General features: G+C 51.6%; 10 protein-coding genes and 1 non-coding gene across 11 annotated transcripts; 4 read left to right on the top strand and 7 right to left on the bottom strand.

The window, feature by feature from the left end:
* Window positions 1-77: 77 nt before the first annotated feature.
* On the bottom strand, window positions 78-1590 carry PC9H_002805 (uncharacterized protein; the record flags this gene model as incomplete). The annotated part of the gene is made up of 3 exons (XM_036772409.1): window positions 78-926; window positions 984-1181; window positions 1234-1590. 3 exons carry the CDS (start codon window positions 1588-1590, stop codon window positions 78-80), a joined length of 1404 nt encoding a protein of 467 aa, XP_036625567.1.
* Window positions 1591-2629: 1039 nt separating this feature from the next.
* On the bottom strand, window positions 2630-2710 carry PC9H_002806. The gene has a single exon. It is a non-coding gene; the product is annotated as a tRNA-Gly (tRNA).
* Window positions 2711-3280: 570 nt separating this feature from the next.
* On the bottom strand, window positions 3281-4939 carry PC9H_002807 (uncharacterized protein; the record flags this gene model as incomplete). The annotated part of the gene is made up of 6 exons (XM_036772410.1): window positions 3281-3520; window positions 3578-3744; window positions 3793-4193; window positions 4366-4494; window positions 4546-4763; window positions 4823-4939. The coding sequence occupies 6 exons, from the start codon at window positions 4937-4939 to the stop codon at window positions 3281-3283; spliced, it is 1272 nt and encodes a 423-aa protein (XP_036625568.1).
* Window positions 4940-6385: 1446 nt separating this feature from the next.
* PC9H_002808 (uncharacterized protein) lies at window positions 6386-8133 on the top strand (the record flags this gene model as incomplete). The annotated part of the gene is made up of 9 exons (XM_036772411.1): window positions 6386-6496; window positions 6549-6766; window positions 6820-7069; window positions 7170-7292; window positions 7374-7458; window positions 7510-7676; window positions 7733-7831; window positions 7881-7956; window positions 8039-8133. 9 exons carry the CDS (start codon window positions 6386-6388, stop codon window positions 8131-8133), a joined length of 1224 nt encoding a protein of 407 aa, XP_036625569.1.
* Window positions 8134-8439: 306 nt separating this feature from the next.
* Window positions 8440-9374, top strand: PC9H_002809 (uncharacterized protein; the record flags this gene model as incomplete). The annotated part of the gene is made up of 4 exons (XM_036772412.1): window positions 8440-8732; window positions 8790-8901; window positions 8964-9096; window positions 9163-9374. 4 exons carry the CDS (start codon window positions 8440-8442, stop codon window positions 9372-9374), a joined length of 750 nt encoding a protein of 249 aa, XP_036625570.1.
* A 215-nt stretch (window positions 9375-9589) lies between these two features.
* PC9H_002810 (uncharacterized protein) lies at window positions 9590-10812 on the top strand (the record flags this gene model as incomplete). The annotated part of the gene is made up of 3 exons (XM_036772413.1): window positions 9590-10287; window positions 10344-10371; window positions 10426-10812. 3 exons carry the CDS (start codon window positions 9590-9592, stop codon window positions 10810-10812), a joined length of 1113 nt encoding a protein of 370 aa, XP_036625571.1.
* A 762-nt stretch (window positions 10813-11574) lies between these two features.
* Window positions 11575-13881, top strand: PC9H_002811 (uncharacterized protein; the record flags this gene model as incomplete). The annotated part of the gene is given in 7 exon segments (XM_036772414.1): window positions 11575-11794; window positions 11812-12023; window positions 12049-12621; window positions 12671-13070; window positions 13127-13229; window positions 13306-13384; window positions 13438-13881. 7 exon segments carry the CDS (start codon window positions 11575-11577, stop codon window positions 13879-13881), a joined length of 2031 nt encoding a protein of 676 aa, XP_036625572.1.
* A 1030-nt stretch (window positions 13882-14911) lies between these two features.
* PC9H_002812 (uncharacterized protein) lies at window positions 14912-15523 on the bottom strand (the record flags this gene model as incomplete). Its single annotated transcript, XM_036772415.1, has 2 exons — window positions 14912-15192; window positions 15253-15523. 2 exons carry the CDS (start codon window positions 15521-15523, stop codon window positions 14912-14914), a joined length of 552 nt encoding a protein of 183 aa, XP_036625573.1.
* Window positions 15524-15726: 203 nt separating this feature from the next.
* FLO8_1 (Transcriptional activator flo8) lies at window positions 15727-17693 on the bottom strand (the record flags this gene model as incomplete). The annotated part of the gene is made up of 6 exons (XM_036772416.1): window positions 15727-15753; window positions 15814-16002; window positions 16054-17094; window positions 17164-17242; window positions 17344-17475; window positions 17554-17693. The coding sequence occupies 6 exons, from the start codon at window positions 17691-17693 to the stop codon at window positions 15727-15729; spliced, it is 1608 nt and encodes a 535-aa protein (XP_036625574.1).
* Window positions 17694-18811: 1118 nt separating this feature from the next.
* Window positions 18812-19655, bottom strand: PC9H_002814 (uncharacterized protein; the record flags this gene model as incomplete). Its single annotated transcript, XM_036772417.1, has 4 exons — window positions 18812-18954; window positions 19013-19145; window positions 19194-19305; window positions 19363-19655. 4 exons carry the CDS (start codon window positions 19653-19655, stop codon window positions 18812-18814), a joined length of 681 nt encoding a protein of 226 aa, XP_036625575.1.
* Window positions 19656-19907: 252 nt separating this feature from the next.
* Window positions 19908-21822, bottom strand: PC9H_002815 (uncharacterized protein; the record flags this gene model as incomplete). Its single annotated transcript, XM_036772418.1, has 9 exons — window positions 19908-19979; window positions 20032-20138; window positions 20195-20270; window positions 20318-20413; window positions 20480-20646; window positions 20698-21092; window positions 21141-21334; window positions 21438-21656; window positions 21709-21822. 9 exons carry the CDS (start codon window positions 21820-21822, stop codon window positions 19908-19910), a joined length of 1440 nt encoding a protein of 479 aa, XP_036625576.1.
* Window positions 21823-22567: the final 745 nt, after the last annotated feature.

Genomic DNA, 22567 nt, shown 5'->3' on the forward strand with positions numbered 1-22567 from the left:
AGACGAGGTTGGCGAAGAGTGAAATTTACACATTCCTACATTCCTAGGACTGACGATAACCAAAATCGTGATCAGGGTCAAAATCCGCCATACGCATCTTCAGGGTTGTAGATCGTGGAATACACAGTGTCGGGACGTTTCCTGTCCGTCGCGACTGCCTGCTGTGCGTTATTCCGGGGCTGTGATGATGGCTGAGAGGGGGAAGGGGTTTCCTCGGGTTCGGGAGTGGGGTTTTGGACAAAGAATTTCCGACGGATCGTTGGGGGTTTGCTCATGGTGGGAGGAGGAATCGGGGGGCCGCGCGTCAGGTCGACGTATTGACCGTGCATTCCGTAAACAGGAGAAGGAGGTGGCTGTTCACGTTCACGTACCATGACGGTGGAGGGCGGGGAAGGCTGGCGAGACAATGTCTGGGTGGCCTGCATGTTGTCCCGGTCGTTGTCTGCATATGGATTTGGGAGATACGAAATTGCAGACATAGGGGAGGGGGGAGGCTGTTGATCCGGCTGAGTATGTTTCTGGGAGTATGGCGAATATGGCGATGGAGCGGAGTTCATTCCATAGGCTGAGTTCCCGTATGCTGCTGCCGAGACAAGAGCAGCTGTCCCCCACGGCGAAGCCGATGTCGCAACAGGTGGTGGTGGGAGCGCAGTGTCAAGCCTGACATTGTTCTCTTGACCACGCAGATACCCTTGTTGATCATAGCCAGTGTCACCATACACGCTGGCTTTCGTGGCATTCGTGGGGAATTGGAATTGCGGCGCAAAAGCGTGATCGGTGTGCGAGATATATTTCTCCTGCATTGGAGAAGACGAGGCACCGCCATTCGACTTGGTCTCCGACTTCGAGTCGTCGAGAAGGATAGCAGAGCGTCTAAACGAAGAAGCTTCGAAGGCGATGGTCTGCTTTCTTTTCTGGAATCGGCGCTGTGGATATATCATCAGTGATTCTTTTTAGCGGGAATCTGACACGGAACACTGCACCATGTAGTAGACGATACCAAACGAAAGGAGAGCTAGCAATGCGATACCCCCGATTACACCACCTGCAAGAGCTCCCGTGCTGGTGGATCCAGACTCGCTAGGTAAAGCTGATGCAGAAGCAGAGATGCTCGCGCTTGGGACAGTATTTGTCGCGCGGGCTTTGGGCTTGGAAGACGTAGCAGCCTGTGAAGTAGGAACCTGTTGGCAGTTAAATAAGAAATGTGCATTTTACTCGAAAGCTAGCACATACCAGTGAGGTAGAGGACGGCAGTCCCCTTGTAGGAGTCGTTGATCTTACTGGGACTGGAGAGCTGGTGCTGGCGGGCGGCACAACTACAGCGGGCGAAGTCGTCGGGCGAACTGTGACTCGTACGACGGGAGTAGTGGTAGTCGCGGTTGTGACCACCCGGACAGGTGTAGTCGTCGGTGGGATTGGCCTAGGCGTGGTGGTGGTAGTCACTGGTCGCACAGGTGCTTCGTCGCCAGGAACTATACCATCGCCTGGGATCAGGCCAGTCCTCTGCCTCGCCATTATCTCCTTCAACTGACGCGCCTCGCGCATCGAACGTTTCTGTCTGGCAATGGCAATATGACTTGATTTCGCCATTACGGTTCGGTTTTTCGGATATTTTACAAACGGAAAAAGAGCGAGAGTTTAGAGAACGAAGATAAACGAGGGTGGGTGGTACTGGGCCTATACAAGCATCCGAATGTACCGGGAGATGCGATCCTCACCAGCACGGGGAGAAGGTGGTGGTTGATGAGAAAGAAAAGAACAAGCTGGAGCCTGCTATCGGCCTGACAATGATAGCGCCCCAAATATGTGTGGGAGGAGAAAACTCGTCACATGCTCGGTTGATTACCGCCATCAGTCTGCACACGATCATTCCTAGCGACCCTGTTTGCCTAGAGAACTGTGTTGTTCCTGGAAAATGGAAACACAAGTCTCTGTGCCCGTTCGAGCTCTTATATACCAAGAATGGTCAGTGAATATGGGGGCTCAATAGCGCTCAACATTCCAGCTTACTTTCAACGGGATATTCTTGAAAACAATAACAGGGGCACTGTTGAATATGTGTGTAAAAATGTCAAGTAGCTCCACTTCGACAGATCGTTTCGGATGGTGGAAAATCGGTAAATATGGCAACAGGCTATGAAGTAATCACGAAATGCACAAGGTTGAGCAGGATGTCGACAAGGTGACAAGACTTGTCGGGAAACGGAATGAATCACACCCTTCGAGTTTGCAAGGACTCGTGGATCTATGTAGATGAACTGAGGCGCTCTGGAGTGTAAGAGGCAAATCATTGCATTACAATACATGGACCAGAATTACTGACGATGGGCGAACCGTTATCTAGAATCAGGTATCAAGGGCACCTGAGCAGACTAGACCTGCGACGAGGTTTGCGTGAACTGGTAGAGTACTTGAGCTGTAGATCGTTAGAACAACCACTGTCATCAAAATCTAGAAAATAATTATTACTTACAGCGTCAAGTAATGCGCCGGTCATAGTAAGTGTTCTAAAGAAATACTCAGACCGAGGCCGAGGTTAAACGTTAAGCAAGCACCCATGAAATATGCCTCGAAATCTTACATTGATTGAAAAACTAAGAACTCGAACGAAATGTGGCTCCCATCTTATTGCATTAAGCGAGAATCGAACTCGCGGCGGGTCGAATTATTCGACTGGCAACGACCCAGGTTACCACTACCCCATTAATGCTTGATATAATTCCTCGCCATGATCAGTCGCCGAATGTGGACTGAATCCTGATTGAAGAATCCTAAATCTCTTAACTTATAGGCCGCGTGGAATGCACGTACATATATTTTGGCACAGTTCGACGATGCATGTTGGGATGTATCCGTAGCTGCCAGGCTCACGGCCGGCGGCACGATTTCGATCTTCGGAAATTCCTCCATCGCCGGGACTCCAAGCCCATCGCGACTCAGCTCCAACATGTTTATATTCGGGGAGGCTATGGTACAGTGCCTGGTGCAAACGATGGGAGTATACACGATTGCGGAGGTCGCATCTTTACGACCAAGTCAAATCCAAGGTACGGAGCCACCCATTTCCATTCCCGTACGTGATTGGGATGGTTTGGAACTCAACCTGCCTAAGATGAGGACGGCGAAGACCCGAAATAATCTGTGGAGCGGTACTCACATTGTGACCATCACTGGTGGTGCGCCAGCAATTAGACTTGAAGGCCCTGCACGCTGTGGAGTACGCAGATGCTGTGAAACGTATATGTTTCTCTAATCCCTCCACTTCGGAATGTGAGAGGGGTTACATACAGAACCAATGCTTGCCAACACTCGATGAGAGGACTGTCAAGCCGTTGATGGGCAAATCATCTGCTGGCATGTCTTCCTTCATATATAATTGAATGGTCAGATCATCGGCGGCATCATAAGTGATAAGACGCACCCGGATGATGAAATGCTCATATCCTTCTCTGTTGACCCACTGGGTAATACCAGGGTAATACCAAGTGTCGGTAGATAATTGCGGATCGACCCAGTGGTCCTGCCATCGATTGTAAGTAAAAAATATCCCGAACGTATGTTCAAACTCGGTGCTCACATAGCCATCCTTGTAGTCAACAGAAAAATCGACCCCCGAGTCAAGCTCTATGGCGTGTTGCTGGAATTTTTCCAAAGTGAAATCATTGGAGTACTGGGCCTTGAACGTGTACTTTGAATCACCATTGTCATTGAGCATCTGCATGTCTTGCTGGAAGTCGATGGAGTCTGGGGAACGTTCAGCGCTACATAGGGATGTCCAGAGTCAGCACTGACAATTGTATCTTGTCCCGTTCTGCGAAGCAGGGTCGCGAGGCTGATATGACAGCAGATCCATCGTGAAGCCTGGGGAAAAGTTCCCCGTCCGGTTCCAGTCAATGAAGTAATAACCACAATAGCCACTCGTAGGCCCCAGGAATCGCGGGGCGCCGTCTGACGAACGTCGCACGTTACCACGGTCGATAACAAGGGTGTACACAAGGCCGCCTGCTTTAGTGAACTCGTCGCCAGTCTTACCCCTACAATCGGCACCTGTTGCGTACACGTAGAAATCGGTGTACCAGTTCAGGTCAAACTTCTGGATATATTGCGGATCCTTAGTGTAGAAGTCGTAGATGCCGTCCGCGTTCCATGCCAGCCAAGTGATTTCGATGTGGGCCGTGTTGTCGATGGTGCCCCTGTAATGCCTTAGTTAGCGCGAATAAAAAAAAGGTGAAGATAAGAACTTGCTTCTTGAAACCAATCACACCGGAGGGCGGTTCGAGATTGGAAACGGGGCATCGCGAGGTCTTTGTCATGGAAACGGCACGAGAGATGGACATTACGGCTTGTTCATGGGGATCGACTGACACTGTAGACACCGAAAAGGACTCTTCTGGGGGAGCCTTGCCATCTTTCTCAAGAGTGCTTCGCACGAGCTCCTGGACCTTGGCTTCACTGGGAACGTTGTTCGGAGTAACGTGCACCACGCCATTCACGCTGTTGTTACGAATGAGTACAAAATAAAGACATAGTTGTTGCAGCACCGACTTGTATACCAGGAGCGGTAATCCATCGGCCAGCTCCAGGCTTGGAATGTCAATGGGGGTGTTCGTAGCTTTGTGAACAGTCTCCAAGAGGGCGCGACTTGGTCCGAATAGAGCAAGCACGGTCCCAGCGCGTAGCGTCTTGTCGATATCGCTTTCGGAGAGCGTATGCTCCTCACCGGTAAGAGCAAGCACCGAGAGATTCACCGCGCTTTTCTTGCGCTTCGATTGAGACACTACAGTCAGTTTGGGTGATTATTGCATAGTGATAAGCAGCTTACATCGGAAACCGAGCCACATTGCTCGATGTCAAAATTGTTTGCTTGTAGGGCCTTCACAAAGCCGTCGGAGTGGGCCCCAATGAGGGAGATTTGTAGTTTGGTAGTCGGATCAGCCATTGTTGTCTGATGGCTGGTTGCGTTGACTGGAGATTTGTACTTAAAGAACTGGTTTAAATATTGAGACGGCCCTGCGTCCTCTATCAAAGATCGTCATTAAGCTTGAGTTGACGAAGGCATAGAAGTCAGAGCCTTGATTCATAGTGGAGTGGATACCCATCTCTGGGAAACCGTTGAATACTCTGCGAACTCCAACACCATTATATCAGCTATCGATGAAGTCTCTTCATAACACAGAGTTCTTCGAATTCTTAATTCGGTGCCAAGCCACGAGACTCCATTGCCGGAAGCCTCTCTGCCCAAGAGCCAAATTCCCTCAGATCTGAGGACGTCGGCCGATGAGGGGCGGCCTTCGCCAATGTTCGCTCCTTGGGATGTCAAGAGATTGTGCATGACCTCCTGGCACAGAAGTCGGGAGTAGTCAGGAGTGGAATCGAGGATGCCTGGGTTCCAGAAGATGATTATCATTGCTCTGTTCTTCGAAGCACACATAGTCAGTCTCCGCAGCCAAGTGTATAAGTTCTGGGGCTTGCCAAGTTAACTCTCGTCCCCGCGTCGAACCTACATAACACGAGGAGAGGGGTGGAACGCATGGAAATGCCAGAATCCGTGCAACAGTGTCGTCAATGGGCTGAGATGACTCTTCCGAAATCCGAGTGTTGATGGGTGCTGGGTTCGCAGAAGGTCCATTAGCACCGTACCCTACGGGTACAACTGGTGATTGACTCTTTGGGATGTCACTAATTCATTGGGCAAAAACGCTTAAGTCCCCAGTCGTCGAGTCCGAGTTCTAACTGAGTCCAAATGGTGAACGTTTAAACTCCGAAGCTCACCAACAGAAGAAACATGTACTTACAACTTCAATTATACCCAGCGAGCGACCCAAGTTTGGACTCTGCCACGACTGTGGCTCGACGGCGTCAAGAACTCCATGTAGCTAAGCAAACTTTCTGATCACCAGTAGCACCCATGGTCCCATGCCACATGTGCTTACATGTGCTGCGTTTGTTGAATCGAATTTCCTTTTGCTCTAACTTCCATGAAGTTAGAACCGCTCTGGAAGATCGACTCCCAGTCGCTCCGCGAACATACGAACAAGTCTTCAGAACAAGTCTTCGCCAATGACGCTGGGATGCCATTTTTAGCTACGACCGACCGACCCCATGATGACCCAGACCCCGAGCTTCAGATCACCACCCACAGGGTTCTTCAGGGCGCGAAACTTAAATGTTTGAATCTTTAATTTCCAGTAATAGCACTGTGGATATGGCAGTGATTCCTCCGCGACCATGCTCAAGCTTCGGCTGGGCTTCGCGGCAGGTCAGACCATAGCTCAAGCGAACGTGTATGGAAGTTGCAAATTTGCCGACTGCGAGGACACTATTTGAACTCGTGTCTCCAAGAATTGTATCATCAGCAACCTGGACCACTGCAGCGTAATCAACGATGACGGACAGTACCAAACCCCAAATCGCACTTGTGGGTTCCTATTCCGACGCCTTCGTGACGGCCTTGCAGGACGACTTTGAAGTCGAGCAATGTGACTCAGTTCCCAACGTAAGTAGTTTCAGGCAGAGCGATGTTCACCTCAGGCTAAGCGCGACGGCAGCCCGCGACGAGGACATCGAGTCTCGCGGCGCTTGCTCTCAAGGACGACGATTATACCCTCTCCGAAAGCGATATTACCTTAATGTTACCCGACAAGACGGTTCTTATTTTCTTTGGGCCTACATCGACGCTCTTGGAGACCATTCAAAGTGCGACCAACACCCCCATCGACATCCCGAGTCTTGGGCTAGTCGACGGTTTACCGCTCCTCGTGTACATGTAAGTACTGCCCTAAGCTGTACCCATGCGCTGACCGCTTCGTGGCGATACAGGGTTGATGGCATGGTCAACGTTGCTTCCAACAGTATTCCCAGCGAGGCTCAGGTCCTTCCCCTAATGCAAAGTGCTCTTAAAAAAGATAGCAAGATGGCAAACCAAGGCTTCCAACTACAAGTATCTCCGGTCGATCTTGTTGAACAAGCCGCAATGTCCATCGATAGCGCCGTGTCTGCGACGCGGAGTACCAGAGCTTATGTATCCAATCTAGAGCCGCCGGCTGGCGTGATTGGTTTCAAGAGGCAGGTCTATGCTTCCTTGCTTGATCTTCACTATCACATGGCTCGCTTGGAGCCCAGACGCCAAATACAACGTCACCACCACCAGTGATTCATCCCTTATCCAGAAGTACAATCTGAACTGGTACACGGATGTGTACTCGTATGCGACGGGTGCCGACTGCAGGGGTAAAACCTCGGGCCAGTTTACTTCAGCGGGGGGTATCGTTGCTGTAGATCGGGGCGCCATGGTAAGGGCCTCGGACAGTGCTCCGCGATATCTTCGACCTACTAGTGGGTATTGTTCATATTACTTCGTCGATCGCAACCAGACAGGCCACCATCCTGGTTCTTCCCTTCAAATGACTACTTACCAACCACGCGGCCCGGAGTCGCAGATCGACGGTCAGGTTCAGTGTGAGTCTGGTTGCAAATAATACACTGACGTTATTGTTGATGGTGTTCTAGACAATATCAGCTTCGAACAGGACATGCAGATGTTCAATAACAACGGGAACTCTGCCTATACGTTCAAGGCCCAATATACAAACAGTTTCACCTTAGATCAATTTCAGCTACATGAAGTCCCGGGTGACTCGGGGGTCGATTTCTCGGTTGATTACAATGGCTACTATGTACGTATCAATTTTCCTGGGGATGAGGCCATTTTCATTTACCGTTGCGTGTCCAGGACCGTTGGGCTGACCCAACGTTCGTCACTGACAAATGGTGGAACCCTGGTGTCTACCAGAAAGTTAAGCGACAAGGACGGAGCTATTGGATTGTTCGAGTGGGTTTATCTCTTAGCATCCTATTTAATTATCTGACATGACTTCAAGGAAAACCTGCCGGCCGATAATTTACCTATCAATGGCTTGACCGTCCTTTCGTCAAGCGTCGGTAAATATCCTCTTGGTGCGTGCCACTGCGTGGACCTATTGCTTGCAATACCGTGGGCTGATCATGAACGCATGCATAGTCTCCAGGTATTATATAGGCTGCAGGGCATTCAAGTCTAACTACTGGCGCACTACCAGTGACGATAACCATGTGAGCGATGCAGACCATATGTTACTATCTGTGAACGTTTGAACGCTAAACATGGCTGGTAGATACATTATCAGACAACAGCGACCGCGTACTCCTCAGGTTTGGCCAACACGCTGGATTTGACCTGGACCTAGGAGATTACGAATGCAATTCAAGCATTCCTTAGGGATGAATGAGTACTTACTAGGAGGCGAAGAATGTCCGTAACAGTAAATCTTGCCACTGTAGAAGGTTGCGATATAGTGTTTCTTGAATTCTAGAGACAGGTTTCCCCAATGAAGGCACTACCCCTGTGTCGCAGTGTCTTGGTAATCTGTAAAGCTTACCGTCGGTACTCATCAATGCATCATGAGTCGACTCGCCTCTTTTCGTGGGCCGTCTGCACCATCACCATCGCCAGTGCCAAACCCCCAATCGCCGTCAAACAAGAAAAAATCCCGACGCTCCGACGCCCTCACAGACTCGTCTAATCTCCAAACACCCTCGTCCCCCTCCCGATCAGCAACAGAATCCACATTCCATCGCAAAACTCGTGCCTATCTGTTAGAGTTCAAAGCCATAGTGAACAGTTGGGATGATTTGGTGCTGATCGACGGTGTAAGGGCGGCGAAGCACTTGGTTGATGCTAGGACCGAACTTGAGTGAGTTGATGGATCAGTCTCTGTGTGCACGAAGGCACTCAAGCCCCAGCGACGAAGAAATTCGATCGCGCTCGCTCCAGATCGGCGGCCCCGCTATCATTTGGTCGGCGAGAAACTTGCGCTTGCGGAGAACAAGATCACAGAGCTCGAGAGTATCATCGCTACTTTGGTATGCACTCGCCGTGTACACACGCAGTGCTTGTGATCTACCCGTCTAACACTATAGCATAGGAAAAGCACTTTCGGAGGATGAACAATATCATCGACGGCTTGGAGGCACTCTATTTCGAGGCGACGAAGGCAAAGGGATTTCAATGGGCCGCGAAGCAGCCACTCTGGACTACATGGTCGCTCGAGAAGTTTGGTACGCACACCGACAGCTTCCTTCCTTCACCCCTCCCGGCTTATTTATTTATGCATGCTGCTGCAGTGGTCTCCATTCCTTCGGTGCTCCCGGCGTACAATCGGTCTCTTCACGAATGCAAGACCATCGTCAATACTCTTCAATCACACGCCGCGACGTTTGAGGTATCGAGAGATGCTATCGCTAGATGGGTTGAACAGCCGTGGCTAGAAGAGTTTGGGTGGGACGCGAACTGGGAGGAGTTGTGCGCGGCTGAGGTAGAGAAGTGGGATCCATAATCGGGGCTGAGTTCACCTTCAACGTTCAGATCTCTTTGAACGTTGGCCCCAAAGCAGGAAAGTTTCTTCGCCAACGGAAGTAATTCGACGAAAAGGTACCATTGCAGGGTCTACTCGGCTAACATATAAATGGACGCGAACGATAGTCTCGTACATTTCTTTTTTGACCACCAATCACCCACTATCCCTACTTGCCCCGTCGCTCATTCCCCACCATGGAATCTGCGCGTTCCCCGATCCCTTCTTATCTATGGGTAGCTCCGTACATACTTTCCTTCTCTGGGCTCCTCATGACCTCCCAACCTCTGCGCGCCGCGATGTTCGTCCCAATTGCCGGCATCCTCCTCCACATCACCACCCTCAGGACCGCGCCCTCCGAACACGCCATGGCGTGTGCGCTCACACAACTAACTTTACAGATGCTCGATTTCCTCGTCCTGACTGACTCACATTCGGAGCTGCGTTTGGCCGATCAAGTTACAGATACAGACCAACTTCCCCTTTACGAACGCGTCAAATGGGTGCTGCGGCTGATGACGAGCCCGCGCCTCGTTGGTTGGGTGAATGAACCGAAGAATGGCATTCCTCCACGCCCCACTGATACGTCGAGGCTGCGTTTTGCCCTGAAACAGCTTGCGTACCTTGGCCTCAACCTCCTCGTCCTCAACATCGTGGACGTTACTGTGACTCTATGCTCTCAGTGGCAATCCGCCCATGAACTTGGGGTAGCAGGCACGTGGGCTTTGCGGTCTGTCTATGCCCTTCAGCAAGGTCTGTTGACGTGGATGGGGATCAAGCTCTCGCATCATATCTGGATAATGTTGGTGCTGGCTACTGGGAGGTGGATGCCCAATGACCTTCCACCACTGTTCTCGAACCCAGGAAACGCGATTACTTTGCGCAAGTTTTGGGGGTGTGCATTTCCCGTTTTTCTCATTTTTTTTTCGTGTATTCATCTCATATTTCTAGACGAACATGGCACCAGATGCTTCGAAGGGTGCGTTCGTATTCATGAATCACGCTTACTTGCTGACGCGTGTGATCTCTGTAGGTCATAACATCACCCAGCGCCTTCGTCGCCAACACCCTCCTTAACCTCCCGCGACACGGCAAACTCTCCAGATACACGCAGCTCTACCTCGCGTTCTTCTTTTCCGGACTCATCCACGCCTGGCCCGAATACATGCAGTTCGGGCATTTCGCCGGGAGCATGCGCTTCTTTCTCCTACAGGCGCTGGCGATACATTGCGAGGATACGTTGATTTCTCTCGCCGGCGGGATGGGCGTGAAGCAGTCGAAGACGTGGGAGATTGCTGAGTACATTTGGGTGTGGCAGTGGTTTACTTGGTGCATTCCCGCGTGGGTAGGCCCTCTGCTCGAGAGTGGGGGTCCCAGGCGCGAAGGTGGAGATCATACAAGGATTGTGTGCGTATCATAGTAAGGGGTGCTACCTCCCTGCGTAGGAGGGGGGATCAACCAGCGACGACGCAGCTGAGCGCCGATAGAATCGCGCTGATTCTCAGTTACTCCCCCACTTGATCAGCGAACATGTGGGCAAGTCGGGTCAAATCTTCGATACTGAGCGCTGAATATGAATGACCAATCCCCTATATAAGCTTGCAGATTTATCTTGGCCATCCAATTCCACCACTTTCAGAAGTGTTTCCGGCCCTACTAGACGAAACGGAGATATCCTTTCTTTTATAACGGTTTATCAAGCAATGCCGCGCTGTTTAATTTTTGGTATCAAGACCAGCGATCATCCCGCGACCACACCGAAGCTTCCGTCGAAATTCGTACCATGGCCCAACTATGAATCAAATGAAAGGCCTGAAGCCAAAATGCGGCGACTGATGCTTCACTCAATCGCGGGCTGCCTGTACGGGGCGTTGCGTACGAGGAAAGGCCAGTGTTCAAGGATACAAGTTCACGCATTTCCCTTTCTATCCAAACTATGAGTTGATAAGATAGTATACATGGGCGGTAGCATTATAGGAAAGCAGTGACGACATTGAGACGAAAGCAAAGGGAAGGGTATGGTAGAAAAACGAAGGCGAGTAGATGAGTAACTGAAATCAAGCAATATCATTGACTACTGGCCAAATGGCATGAGATATGGAAGTGCGTGTAGAAAGACAAGAATGGGAGAAGGGTGGAATAGACTCCTTAGGCCTCTAGTTCAACGTTGTCAGTAACCACCATGGCAAGTATCAGTCTCAAAACTATCGAAGCCTGCGACGAGAGGCGCATGCGCCACACACCATTAAGCACCAATTCCAATGCATATTCGACGTACACGAGCACGAAGGATCTCCTCCAGAGAATCAAGCAACGAGGCAACGAAAACAAGATGAACTTAAGGGGATCATCTCGCACGAGTTACGAGATGCAACTTTCGAGGGCAACTGGGTACGAGAGGCGTTCTTCCCAGCATCAGGTGGTATTGATAAGGTGGTATTCGATGGGTTGCGAGGAAAGGAGTGGACGACGAACATCGGCGCCGATGAATTTGGGCTCCTAAATTGGCCAGAAGCCGGAAAAGGACACGAGCGATTATTCTACGAACCACTGGTGAAGTTGTTCAATACGATTATCGATAAATTCAAGGCCCTGCGCCCCAGCCAATACCAGAAATCCTATTTCAGAGATGTTCGTTTTGCCATCTACGACCGAGTTTTTGCGAGGCTCTATCGACAGCGAAGCTCCTTTGAAACCGGATTTCGTAGCACTCGATGGCATCCTTGGCACTGATGTTCGCCTATATTGGTACCAGACGCTGATTGTTGGTGATGTCGAAGGCCATTGGGGCGACCTCGTTGCTCAAGCCGGAACTTATGCTCGATGCCTTTTCGCGGCGACGGAACATCGCATTTTCATCCCGATGTTCCTCTTTTGCCAGGACAATCTTTCGTTTCGAGTATGCCTGTATCACCGCGGTGGATTATTAGCAACCACCCCCATGGCTCTCGCCACCAAGGCCGGCTTTCGCGAAGTTGTTGCCACTATCGTTGGTATATGGCAATGGGAGACACTCTCTCAAGCCGGGTATGACCCTTGCATGACCCATTCCCATATCTCACTCAATCACGCCCAGTACCGTATCACCCAGGTTCTTTGCCGTCGGCAGGCCATCCGGGGTCGGGGCACGGGCGTTTTCGCAGTCAAGCTGGACAAGGAGCTTGGACGACCTTCGCGATCCCGGCTCCGTCGTTTTCTCCCAGAATTTACGAAGGAGCTACTGGAGAAAGTCAACCTCCGCGCATGGTCGCGACTGAAACCCTTATGACGACTTGGAGGCGTGCAACCCCACTGCGACGAAGCCACTGAATGTCAAGTTGCCCGAATCTTTTATCGTAAAATGCTCCCATCAACCCGCTGGCCGCGATAAGGAAGAGGATATTTTCAGATCTGTTCAAGGCTACATTGGCATCCCTGATATTTTGATTGGGTATGAAGCACAGCAATTTCACACTTCGAAGAATGTCCCTGAATTCTGGCCTATCAAATTTCGCAAGAATAATGAAGACGCTATGAACCCACCTGATGAGGGGACGGCCACTCTTATATCTGACTCCACGGCTCAAGCCTTTGAGGTTCGATGCCATCGTCATCTAGTTATAGAAACAATGGGACACCCGCTAGATGAGACTTTGGGCCCTCAGAAACTTGCGCGGGCTCTCCAGCATGCCGCGATGGGTGAGTTTTCTCTTATTACCTTGCGCACGCCAATATCATTCCTTCCCCCAATCAAGGCATTGTGCCTTGTTCACCCAAGGTCGTTACCTCCATCGTGATGTCAGTAATGGCAACATCATTGTTTTTAGACGAACCCGTACCCCGACGAATACCTGATATGTGAGTTCTGGATCGACCTTTACGCATGGCACATGGACGCTAAGAAATGGCCTAGTTTAACTTCTGTAATACAAAGCCAGGACTGCGTCGCGTTCCTCATCGATGGTGATGGGGCTCAAAGATGGGGCAGTGCCGAGCAATCTTCGCATCGTTTCGTCAGTTCCTGTCTTTCGAGGTTGTGACAAGAGCTCTACTTACGATGTCTCAGGGTACTTTACCCTTCCTCTCACTACGCATTTTGACGGAATGGGCCTCAGGCGGGCAAGCATCTCATACGCCCATCGACGATTTGGAGTCTTTTGCATGGGTACTCCTTTACGAACTACTTCACTGGGCACCGAGCAGGACGCAGTCGGAAACAAGATGGTGGAAGCTTCTCAACGCCGATGGAGTCTCGCATATGCCCGTCTCGAAACGATCCATTCTGTACGAATGGCAGGTTGAAGGGCCCCAAGCTATCTACCTTTCCTGCTGTGAGAAGTTGCTGGAGAAGTGGTTCAACAGTGTGCAATCGTGGTCAAAGAAGTGCCAGAACCTCATGGACACGAGGGTTGCCTTGGATTCCGAAGAACTGATGGGACTTTTTGGCGAGGCGTACAAAGAGTTCATTGGGATTGTCGATACTCAGATTCCTCTCATGCGAATTCCGTAAGTAGCCAGACGAAGTTCGCTCTTGTATGCACAATGCGGTATATCAGCCCTTCTTCATGCCCATCTTTGTCAATCCGTGGCGACCTGATCAACCGCCTCTCGTCCGCGCTTTTCTCCGCACCTCTGCCCGCCTTACATATCTGCATGTGTTCGGGAATGTAAATGAGCACTACCATAACTCAATACAGACACTGTAGGGGTACTGTCGTGTCCACTTTCCTTCGACGTCGACTCGTTGACTTTCCATCCAAACTATGAGTTGATAAGACAGTATACATGGGCGGTAGCATTATAGTAAAGCAGTGACGACACGGAGACGAAAACAAGGAGAGGGGAATAAGATATACGGTGGAAAAAGAAGAGAGAAGTAAACGGGAGACTGAAATCAAGCAATATAAATGACTACTGGCCAAATGGCGCGAAATATAGGTGTGTATAAGAACAAGAGGGAACCTGGGGAAGCGGGGTGGACTACAAACGGGTGTTATAGGGCGGGTAGCAAGAGCAGAGGGAGAGCACGGAAGGGGGATGGGAAACTATCTACGGTAAGCATCGATCCAAAGATACATCATGGTTTATAAAGCACAATGAAAGAAGCCATTTTGCACGGAAGAAACCGATACGCACTGCGCACTGGGGAAAGAGTGTCAAGTAAAATGGAAAAAAGCAAGTGTCACTTCCACAGGCAGGCAGGCAGGTCCTAGATCTTGTCTTCCGCGCGTTGTCCTCTGGCCTCACATCCCACCCGCATGGGTTGGCGCGGGGGCACTCTATGATAGTCCTCCGCCCATAGTATCGTCCCCATTGAACCACTGCCCAAAAGTCCCTCTCAAAATTGATATCACCATCTGGCCGGAATATGCTCGACGCATCGAAGTCGTCCAGAGTGTTTGCCACGCTGGTAATGAAGTCTGTGCTGAACAGATCCGTGGGCATACCTGGTCCGCCACCGTTCATAGATAGCATGGAAGATGGCGAGGGAGCGGTCATGGGGTTGTTGTTTGCGTTGATGGGGGAGGGGGGTCCGTTACTCATAACCGGCTCCAGGCGCTGGCGTTGGCGGAGCAGTACCCGTCGCAGTCGGCGTCTGTCTCCCCATAGCTTGGTTCTGCGGGCGATCCGCCAGGGCCACCAGGCCTTGGGCCCCATTCCCCAACGCGTTGTTCCCATCCTTCGGTCCCTCCCGTGTTCTGGTCCTTCATGCCCGGAGACGGAGGCGGCGCCATGCTATTCATCGGCTTATTTTGTTGCTGAGGTCCGGGCCCAGGCCCCGGACGGTTCCCAGGATTGAACTGGGGCGTCCCCAGAGCCACTTGGTCCGCCAGGGTTGAAGGGGCGAGTCAGCGTTCGCGGCGGGGGGACCCGACGTTACCGGCCATGGGCTGCTTGTGTATGTTTTGCATGTTGTGTCGATATGCCATTTCAGTCGAGAGCATCTGGGGTGTCCGCATGCCTCCCGCTTGGGGGTGGCTCATTCCGGGGCTCATTATCATATTGCCCATCGGGCCACCAGCCATTCCTTGACCAAAAGGGCCGTTGACACCCATTGGTGGACCTTGCATACCGCTGGGACCTGGACCGCCCCCCATCATGGACTGTGGTGGGCCGCCCATCATCGGACCACCCATCGGGTTCGGACGCATGATATTTCATTGGCGGCTGTTGCTGCTGAGGATTCATAGAGGGAGTACCGGCTAGCCCGCCCGGTCCACCAGGTTGGTGATTCGGCCCACCTCCGGGCTGCTGGGGCTGGCCTGGCTGGCCGAGCTGCTGCTGTTGATACATAGGATGCTCGAGCGTTGGCGAGTGTCGTGCTCGTTTGGCGCTTCGCGGTGACGACTGGCTGTCATTTTTGCCCAGGAAGAGTTCCATGCTACAAGGGGTTGTCGCGCGTCAGTTTACGTGCTTACTACTAGTGATGGATTTATTGCACCTCTTCACCAGGAGACGTGCTGTTTCGCTTTCCGGCACGTTGACCTGACTGTGGACCGGAGGGACCCGGGGGTCCAGGAGGCCGCTGACCAGGGTGTTGCATAGGTGGTCTATTCATCATTGAAGGACCGGCAGCAGCGTTTACACCTGCTTGCCCCCTCTTCGCTCGATGGTGGCCCACGATTCTCATCTGACGTTAGGTCGTAAGTACACTACACGATAAATCATCCAGGATTCGCACCTTGTCTTGATCTGACAACGGTTGATTGGTGTCTGGCATGCCTATCTCAGACTTGTATTGCTTTAGCAACAAGGGCTGTATCTGGGCAAATTCGGCGAGGACGGCCTGAAGAGGCATGCCCATGCCCATGCCCATGTTCGGTGGCATCCCTGGCGACATACCCATATTATTGGGAGACATTATACCGGGAGACATACCCATACCCATCTGACCAGGTGCGCCTGGAACCTGCCGGTTCATCAAAGACGGACTCTGCTGAACCATCATGCCTCCACTGCCCGGCGTGTTGGTGCGACTTGGTGGCCGATATCCAGGCGTCGATCCTTGGCCTTGCATGTTCATCCCTGGTTGCGGACCGCCGCCTGGCTGGCCTGAGTTAGGCGGCAACATTGACCCGCTAGGATTCCCACCCGGGAGCCCGCCGCTCGTTCCAGGTCGACTCATCGTCCCCCCCATCCCATGCGGGCCTGGCCCCATCTGGTTCATCGGCTGTCCTGCTGCTGGCTGCCCTTGCTGCATCGGACCACCACCCTGGCCTCCAGGTCCTTGCTGCCCAGATTGCCCGCCAGGCCCACTGTTCGGTGAGTTCGCCATCGTCGGGCTCTGCTGGAACGGCGGACCGCCCATACCGTTCGGCCGCTGTCCGGGGGGACCAACGCCCACGCCGGGTGCGCCTTGAGGAAGACGTTGGGGGTTCATACCTGCAAAGCCAGGACTGCTTACAATGCCGTTGGGCATGCCTTGGTTGCCGAAATTTGGCGTAGGTGCGCCATTTGGTAGAGTACCGTTAGTCATGCCGTTGGGAAGGAAGCCAGAGTTAGGTGGGGGTCCTGGGCCTACAGAAGGAGCTCCTGGGCCGCCCTGGCGAGGCATACCATTCATCGTTCGCATTGGAGGGCCGGTAGCTGAGCCAGGTGGGCCGGGTTGTGGAGGGCCATTGGTGGTAACAGTTTGACCTACGCCGTGCAGAGCTAAGCCACCCTGCGCCTGCGCCTGCGCTTGAAGTCGTTGCTGTCGGACTGCCGTCTGTTGGTTTTGATGCTATCATTTCGAGATTACATGTAGAAGCGTGAGCCAACGGATCAGAAGAAGGGGATGTACAGAACGCACCTGAGTGTAGAGGAGAGCATCCTCCGGCCCATTCCCATTACTCTTCGTAGTGAACAGCACCCAGAATACGCTCCACCATCTAAACCCGCAGCGAGTCACACATCATTCACACAGCAGACAAGTCACAGTGGCGGGCCCGACGATTAGCACTGTGTGCGCTAATGCAAGCTTAACACTCACTCAAACAGTAGACCCTGCTTTGCGTTGATCGGGGGTGTGGCATCGGGTGGAAGGTCTGCCTCGCTTAGCAGCTCCTGCGCCGTCTTGAGAAACCCTCGTTTGTGGCAGTAGTCGTAGATGTATATATTAAACCTGGGTATTCCACAAGTTCAGATTCGATTGGTACAGTGTTAGATGATCATTTCGACGAAAAGTGAAGACAAGACGTACATGCGGTCGCCCTCCCATGATAGCGCTGCGCCAGGATTTGGGTCTGAGGGGTTGAGCTTGAGCTGTTGCTGTTGCGGCTGCTGCTGCTGCAGAGGCTGGGGAGTAGGGCCAGACTGTTGCTGCTGGGTGACGGTGGCCATATGTCGAGTGGATGCAAGCAGGATGGGGAAAAGAAGCGGAGTGGTGAGGGTGCGAGGTGAGGCCTCCGCAAGACCTTTGGAAATTAGAGTACAACAGCAGAGTGAAAGGAGAAAGAAAAGGATGGAAAACGCAAGAGATTATCCCTTTGGTGAATTAGAAGGGAGTATCGAAAGCCTGCCCAAATGACAGTTAGCCGACTGGCGAATAATCCTCCCACTCACGCCCTGCAGCAAATTAGGCGCCCACTCAGCTCACCTCGGTTATGTAAGCGCGTTTTTCGCACTCCGATCAAGTACTGCTACGCTACTGCCACCATGACAGCAATCACCCATTCCCATCTGCCACACTCTTACAGGCTACAGCTTCCTGATTCGCTGATGAACGGAACAGACACTCACTGCCCAGCCGATCTGCAAAGGTCCCTGCGCCGCATTCCATGCTTCTGACGTCTCCGACACCATCCTGGAAGTAAACGGTACAGTCGTGTATGTCGATAGATAGAGGGCTGCTCTTCTGGAAACTGGCTTCTCGGCTACAACTAGTATGGCGGCGTAACTCGTGAAACTGACATTTTTAGTTACGGCGGGGAAGTCGCGCGGTGATCTGTTGTTTTCTTTCTCTTAACACCGGATATGACAAACTGACGATCCGCAAACATGTCAACAATGGGGGTTCAACGTTCAAGAGTAGATATGCTTCAGGCAGTGTCAACTGATAGAAATGTGGCTAGTGACACATCATTGGTGTCAGACAACAAGCAAACAGTGAAGGCTGTTTGCGACATAAAATATGCGCGTTGGCTACGATAAAGTGAGAACGAAGCCGAACGTGCCCTGTTCGTCTGCAGATGTGATGAGAAGTCCCCAAACTTGCGCAAAGTGATCGCATTTCCCGGGGACTCGAACAATGGCAGCCAACACCAGCAATATCCGCATATGATGCTAGCCTCGATCCCCGGGTACACCCTGCAAGGATACCTTTCGTCCTGCTGTTGGGGTATAGATGTCTGAAGTCTGAACGTTGATTATCGAGCATCAGACTCCTTCGGGCTATGGATCCCACTTCTCTACCTCAGCCGCGCACAACTCCTCCCAGTTCGCACCCCACCCAAACTCTTCTAGCCACGGCTGCTCGACCCATCTAGCGATAGCATCTCTCGATACCTCAAACGTCGCGGTGTGTGATCGAAGAGTATCGACAATGATCTTGCATTCGTGAAGAGCTGATTGTACGCCGGGAGAACTGAAGGAATGGAGACAACTGCAGCATGCACAAATAAGCCGGGAGGGGTGAAGGAAGAAGCTGTCGGTGTGCGTACCAAACTTCTCGAGCGACCATGTAGTCCAAAGTGGCTCCTTCGCGGCCCATTGAAATCCCTTTGCCTTTGTCACCTCGAAATAGAGTGCCTCCAAGCCGTCAATGATATTGTTCATCCTCCAAAAGTGTTTTTCCTATTCTTTAGTGTTAGAACAAGCAGAGTGTACATGGCGAATGCATACCAAAGTAGCGATGATACTCTCGAGCTCTGTGATCTTGTTCTCTGCAAGCACAAGTTTCTCGCCGACTAAATGATAGCGGGGCCGCCGATCTGGAGCGAGCGCGATCGAATTTCTTCGTCGCTTGAGCTTGAGTGCCTTCGTGCACACAGAAACTAATCCACAAACTCACTCGAGTTCGGTCCTAGCATCAACCAAGTGCTTCGCCGCTCTTACACCGTCGATCAGCACCAAATCATCCCAACTGTTCGCTATGGCTTTGAACTCTAACAGATAAGCGCGAGTTTTGCGATGGAACGTGGATTCTGTTGCAGATCGAGAAGGGGATGAGGGTGGTTGGAGATTAGAGGAGTCGGTGAGGGCATCGGAGCGTCGTGATTTCTTTTTATTTGATGGGGATTGCGGGTTTGGGACTGGCGAAGTTGATGGTGCAGATGGACCACGAAAAGAGGCGAGTCGGCTCATGATGACCGACGCTAAGCTTTATTTCCTTTAGCCTGGCGGGGCCAGTAGGAAAACGACTCCTTTACAGAACTTTAAGACACCGCGAGACAGGGGTAGTGCTGTCGTTGGGAAACTTGTGTCTAAAATTCAAGAGGACTACCACACTATATCGCAGCCTTGCAAAGTGAAAAGATTTACTGTTACGGACATTGTTCGCCTCCCAGTAGCTACTCATTCATCCCCAAGGAATGCCTGAATTGCATTCGCAATCTCCTAGGTCCAGGTCAAACCCAACGCACGATTCCACGTCCTTTTTTCAGAGATCCCGGTTGTCTGGAAATGGGTCTACCATCCATTGTCAGCCCCCGCAGATAATTGCATGGTCCAAGCAACTCACAGGTGCGTTCCCGTCAGAATTAGAAACCTCACCAGGCTTTTTATGATCACTACTAGTATCCCAGTAATTAGACTTGAACGCTCTGATGTCTGCAGAGAATTCGGACGCTGTGAGGGTGCTTTCAATCAGATCACGGCCTGGGAAGCAGCATGGGGCTACGCACTCATAGTGTGTTGTCCAACACTCGACGAGAAGACAGTTAACGCATTGATAGGCATATTGTCGACCGGCAAACCATCCTTGAGATCGGGTCAGGTAGCTGGCAGCATTGTAAGTGAAAAGTGACCAACGCGAACAGCCAACGTCCGGATTTCGGGAGTTTCTCGAAGACACCAGGGTTCCACCATTGCTTGGTGGCGAATTTCGGGTCAGCCCAATAGTCCTGAATACACAAAGGCCACACAGAGGTCAGTAAAATCACTGTAATTCGACGGTGATAGGTGCGCACATAGTAGCCGTTGTAATCAACCGAAAACTCCACGCCTGAATTCCCTAGGCTGTCGTGTAGCTGAAATTGATCTAAGACAAACCCGTTCATATACTTGGCTTTGAATGTGAATGTTGAATGTCCGTTGTTATTTAACATCTGCATATCCTGTTCATAGCTGATGTTGTCTGTAGAACGTTCAACAACACAGCAGGATGTGACTACAACAAGGCACCTACAGCCAATCTTGCTTTCATTCTGCGAGTCTGGACCTTGCGGTTGGAAGGTATGCACATTTAGCGATGAGCCAGCACGGTGGGTTGTCGTGTTGTGATCGACGAAGTAGTAGCCACAATACCCCCGCTCAGGTCCCCAATATCGTGGCGCACTATCCGGGGAGCGTCGCAAGTTGCCACGATCGATGACAACGGTGTACACGACACCACCCTCGTTAGCGAACTGTGTGGGGGTTTTATTCCTACAGTCGGCGCCCGTTGCGTACGAGTACACATCCGTGTACCACTTCAAGGTATATCTCTGAATATGGGATGTAGGAGCCGCAGCCATATAGATCCCCGCTGGACTCCAGGCAAGCCGGTTGATCGCAATGTTCGCGAAATTAGACAGGGTACCCCTATACTGCGGTTGTAAGGCTAGATCAAACGGGAGAACCCACACTTACTTCTTAAAACCAATAGTTCCGATCGGTGGATCAAGGGTGGATACATAGGCCCTGTCGCTCTGCGCTTCGGTAACAGCGTTATCGATGGACATTACGGCTTGTTCAACGGGATCGGTTGGCGATTGTAGTTGATATCCATCCGTCGCCACAATCTCACTGTTTCCTTTGAGAGCACTTTGTACTAGCGGAAGGACCTGAGCATCGCTGGGAACAATACTGGTAGCGATGTTGACCATGCCATCAACCCTGTATCGCCGTGAAGGTCGACATATCAATATAGCTTACTCCAACACTCACATGTACACGAGGAGCGGCAAGCCATCGACTAGTTTCGAGACTTGGGATGTCGATAGGTGTGTTGGTGGCGCTTTGAACGGTCTCCAGGAGCGTCGATGTAGGCCCAAAGAAAATAAGGACCGTCTTGGCGGGCAGCATCAATGTAATGTCGCTTTCGGAGAGGGTGTACTCCTCGCCCTTGAGAGCAAGCGCTGCGAGGCTCGATGTCCTCGTCGCGGGCTGCCGTCACGTTTAGCCTCAGGTGAATATTGCGCTGCCTGAAACGACTTACGTTGGGGACTGAATCGCATTGCTCGACGTCAAAGTTATCGTCTCCCAAAGCCTTCACGAAGGCGTCGGAATAGGAACCCACAAGTGCGATTTGGGGTTTGGTACTGTCCGTCATCGTTGGTTACACTGCAGTGGTCTGGGTTGTTGACGATACAATTCTTGGAGACACGAGTTCAAATAGCGTTCTCGGAGTCGGTAAATCTCCAAATTTCATGCACGTTCGCTTGAGCTATGGTCTGACCTGCCGCGAAGCCCAACCGAAGCTTGAGCATGGTCGCGGAGGAATCACTGCCATATCCACGGTGCTATTACTGGAAATTAAAGATTCAAACATTTGAGTTTCGTGCCCTGGAGAACCCTGTGGTGGTGATCTGAAGCTCGGGGTCTGGGTCATCATGGGGTCGGTCGGTCGTAGCTAAAAATGGCATCCCAGCGTCATTGTCGAAGACTTGCTCTTATGTTCGCGGAGCGACTCGGAGTTGAACTTCCAGAGAACGCAGTTCGAACTTCCAGGAAGTCAGAGCCAAAGTCAATTGGCTCTACCTATGCAAACAATGTGAGAGCATGTAGCATGGGGCTTATCTGTGTAATGCTCAACTTGGTCAAGTCTGCTCAATAGGTGATACTATGCTTCATCAATGCTTCGTACCCCATCACTACTTCGTACCCTTGAATTACTCACCCATTGTCTCCTCCCCTGCTAAGATATTCTCGGAATATGATGTAGCAATGCCTACACACGCATTCGTACCACTTTGAAGCAATACACGACCATATTTCAAACGGTAGAATCTTGGCTGGTGTCACGCTCTGCCGCAGAAGCCGCTGCGGACAATAGAGAGTTTGCGAAAGCCACTCGA

Source organism: Pleurotus ostreatus (genome assembly GCF_014466165.1).
Source record: "Pleurotus ostreatus strain PC9 chromosome Unknown scaffold_16, whole genome shotgun sequence".
Taxonomy (NCBI): domain Eukaryota; kingdom Fungi; phylum Basidiomycota; class Agaricomycetes; order Agaricales; family Pleurotaceae; genus Pleurotus; species Pleurotus ostreatus.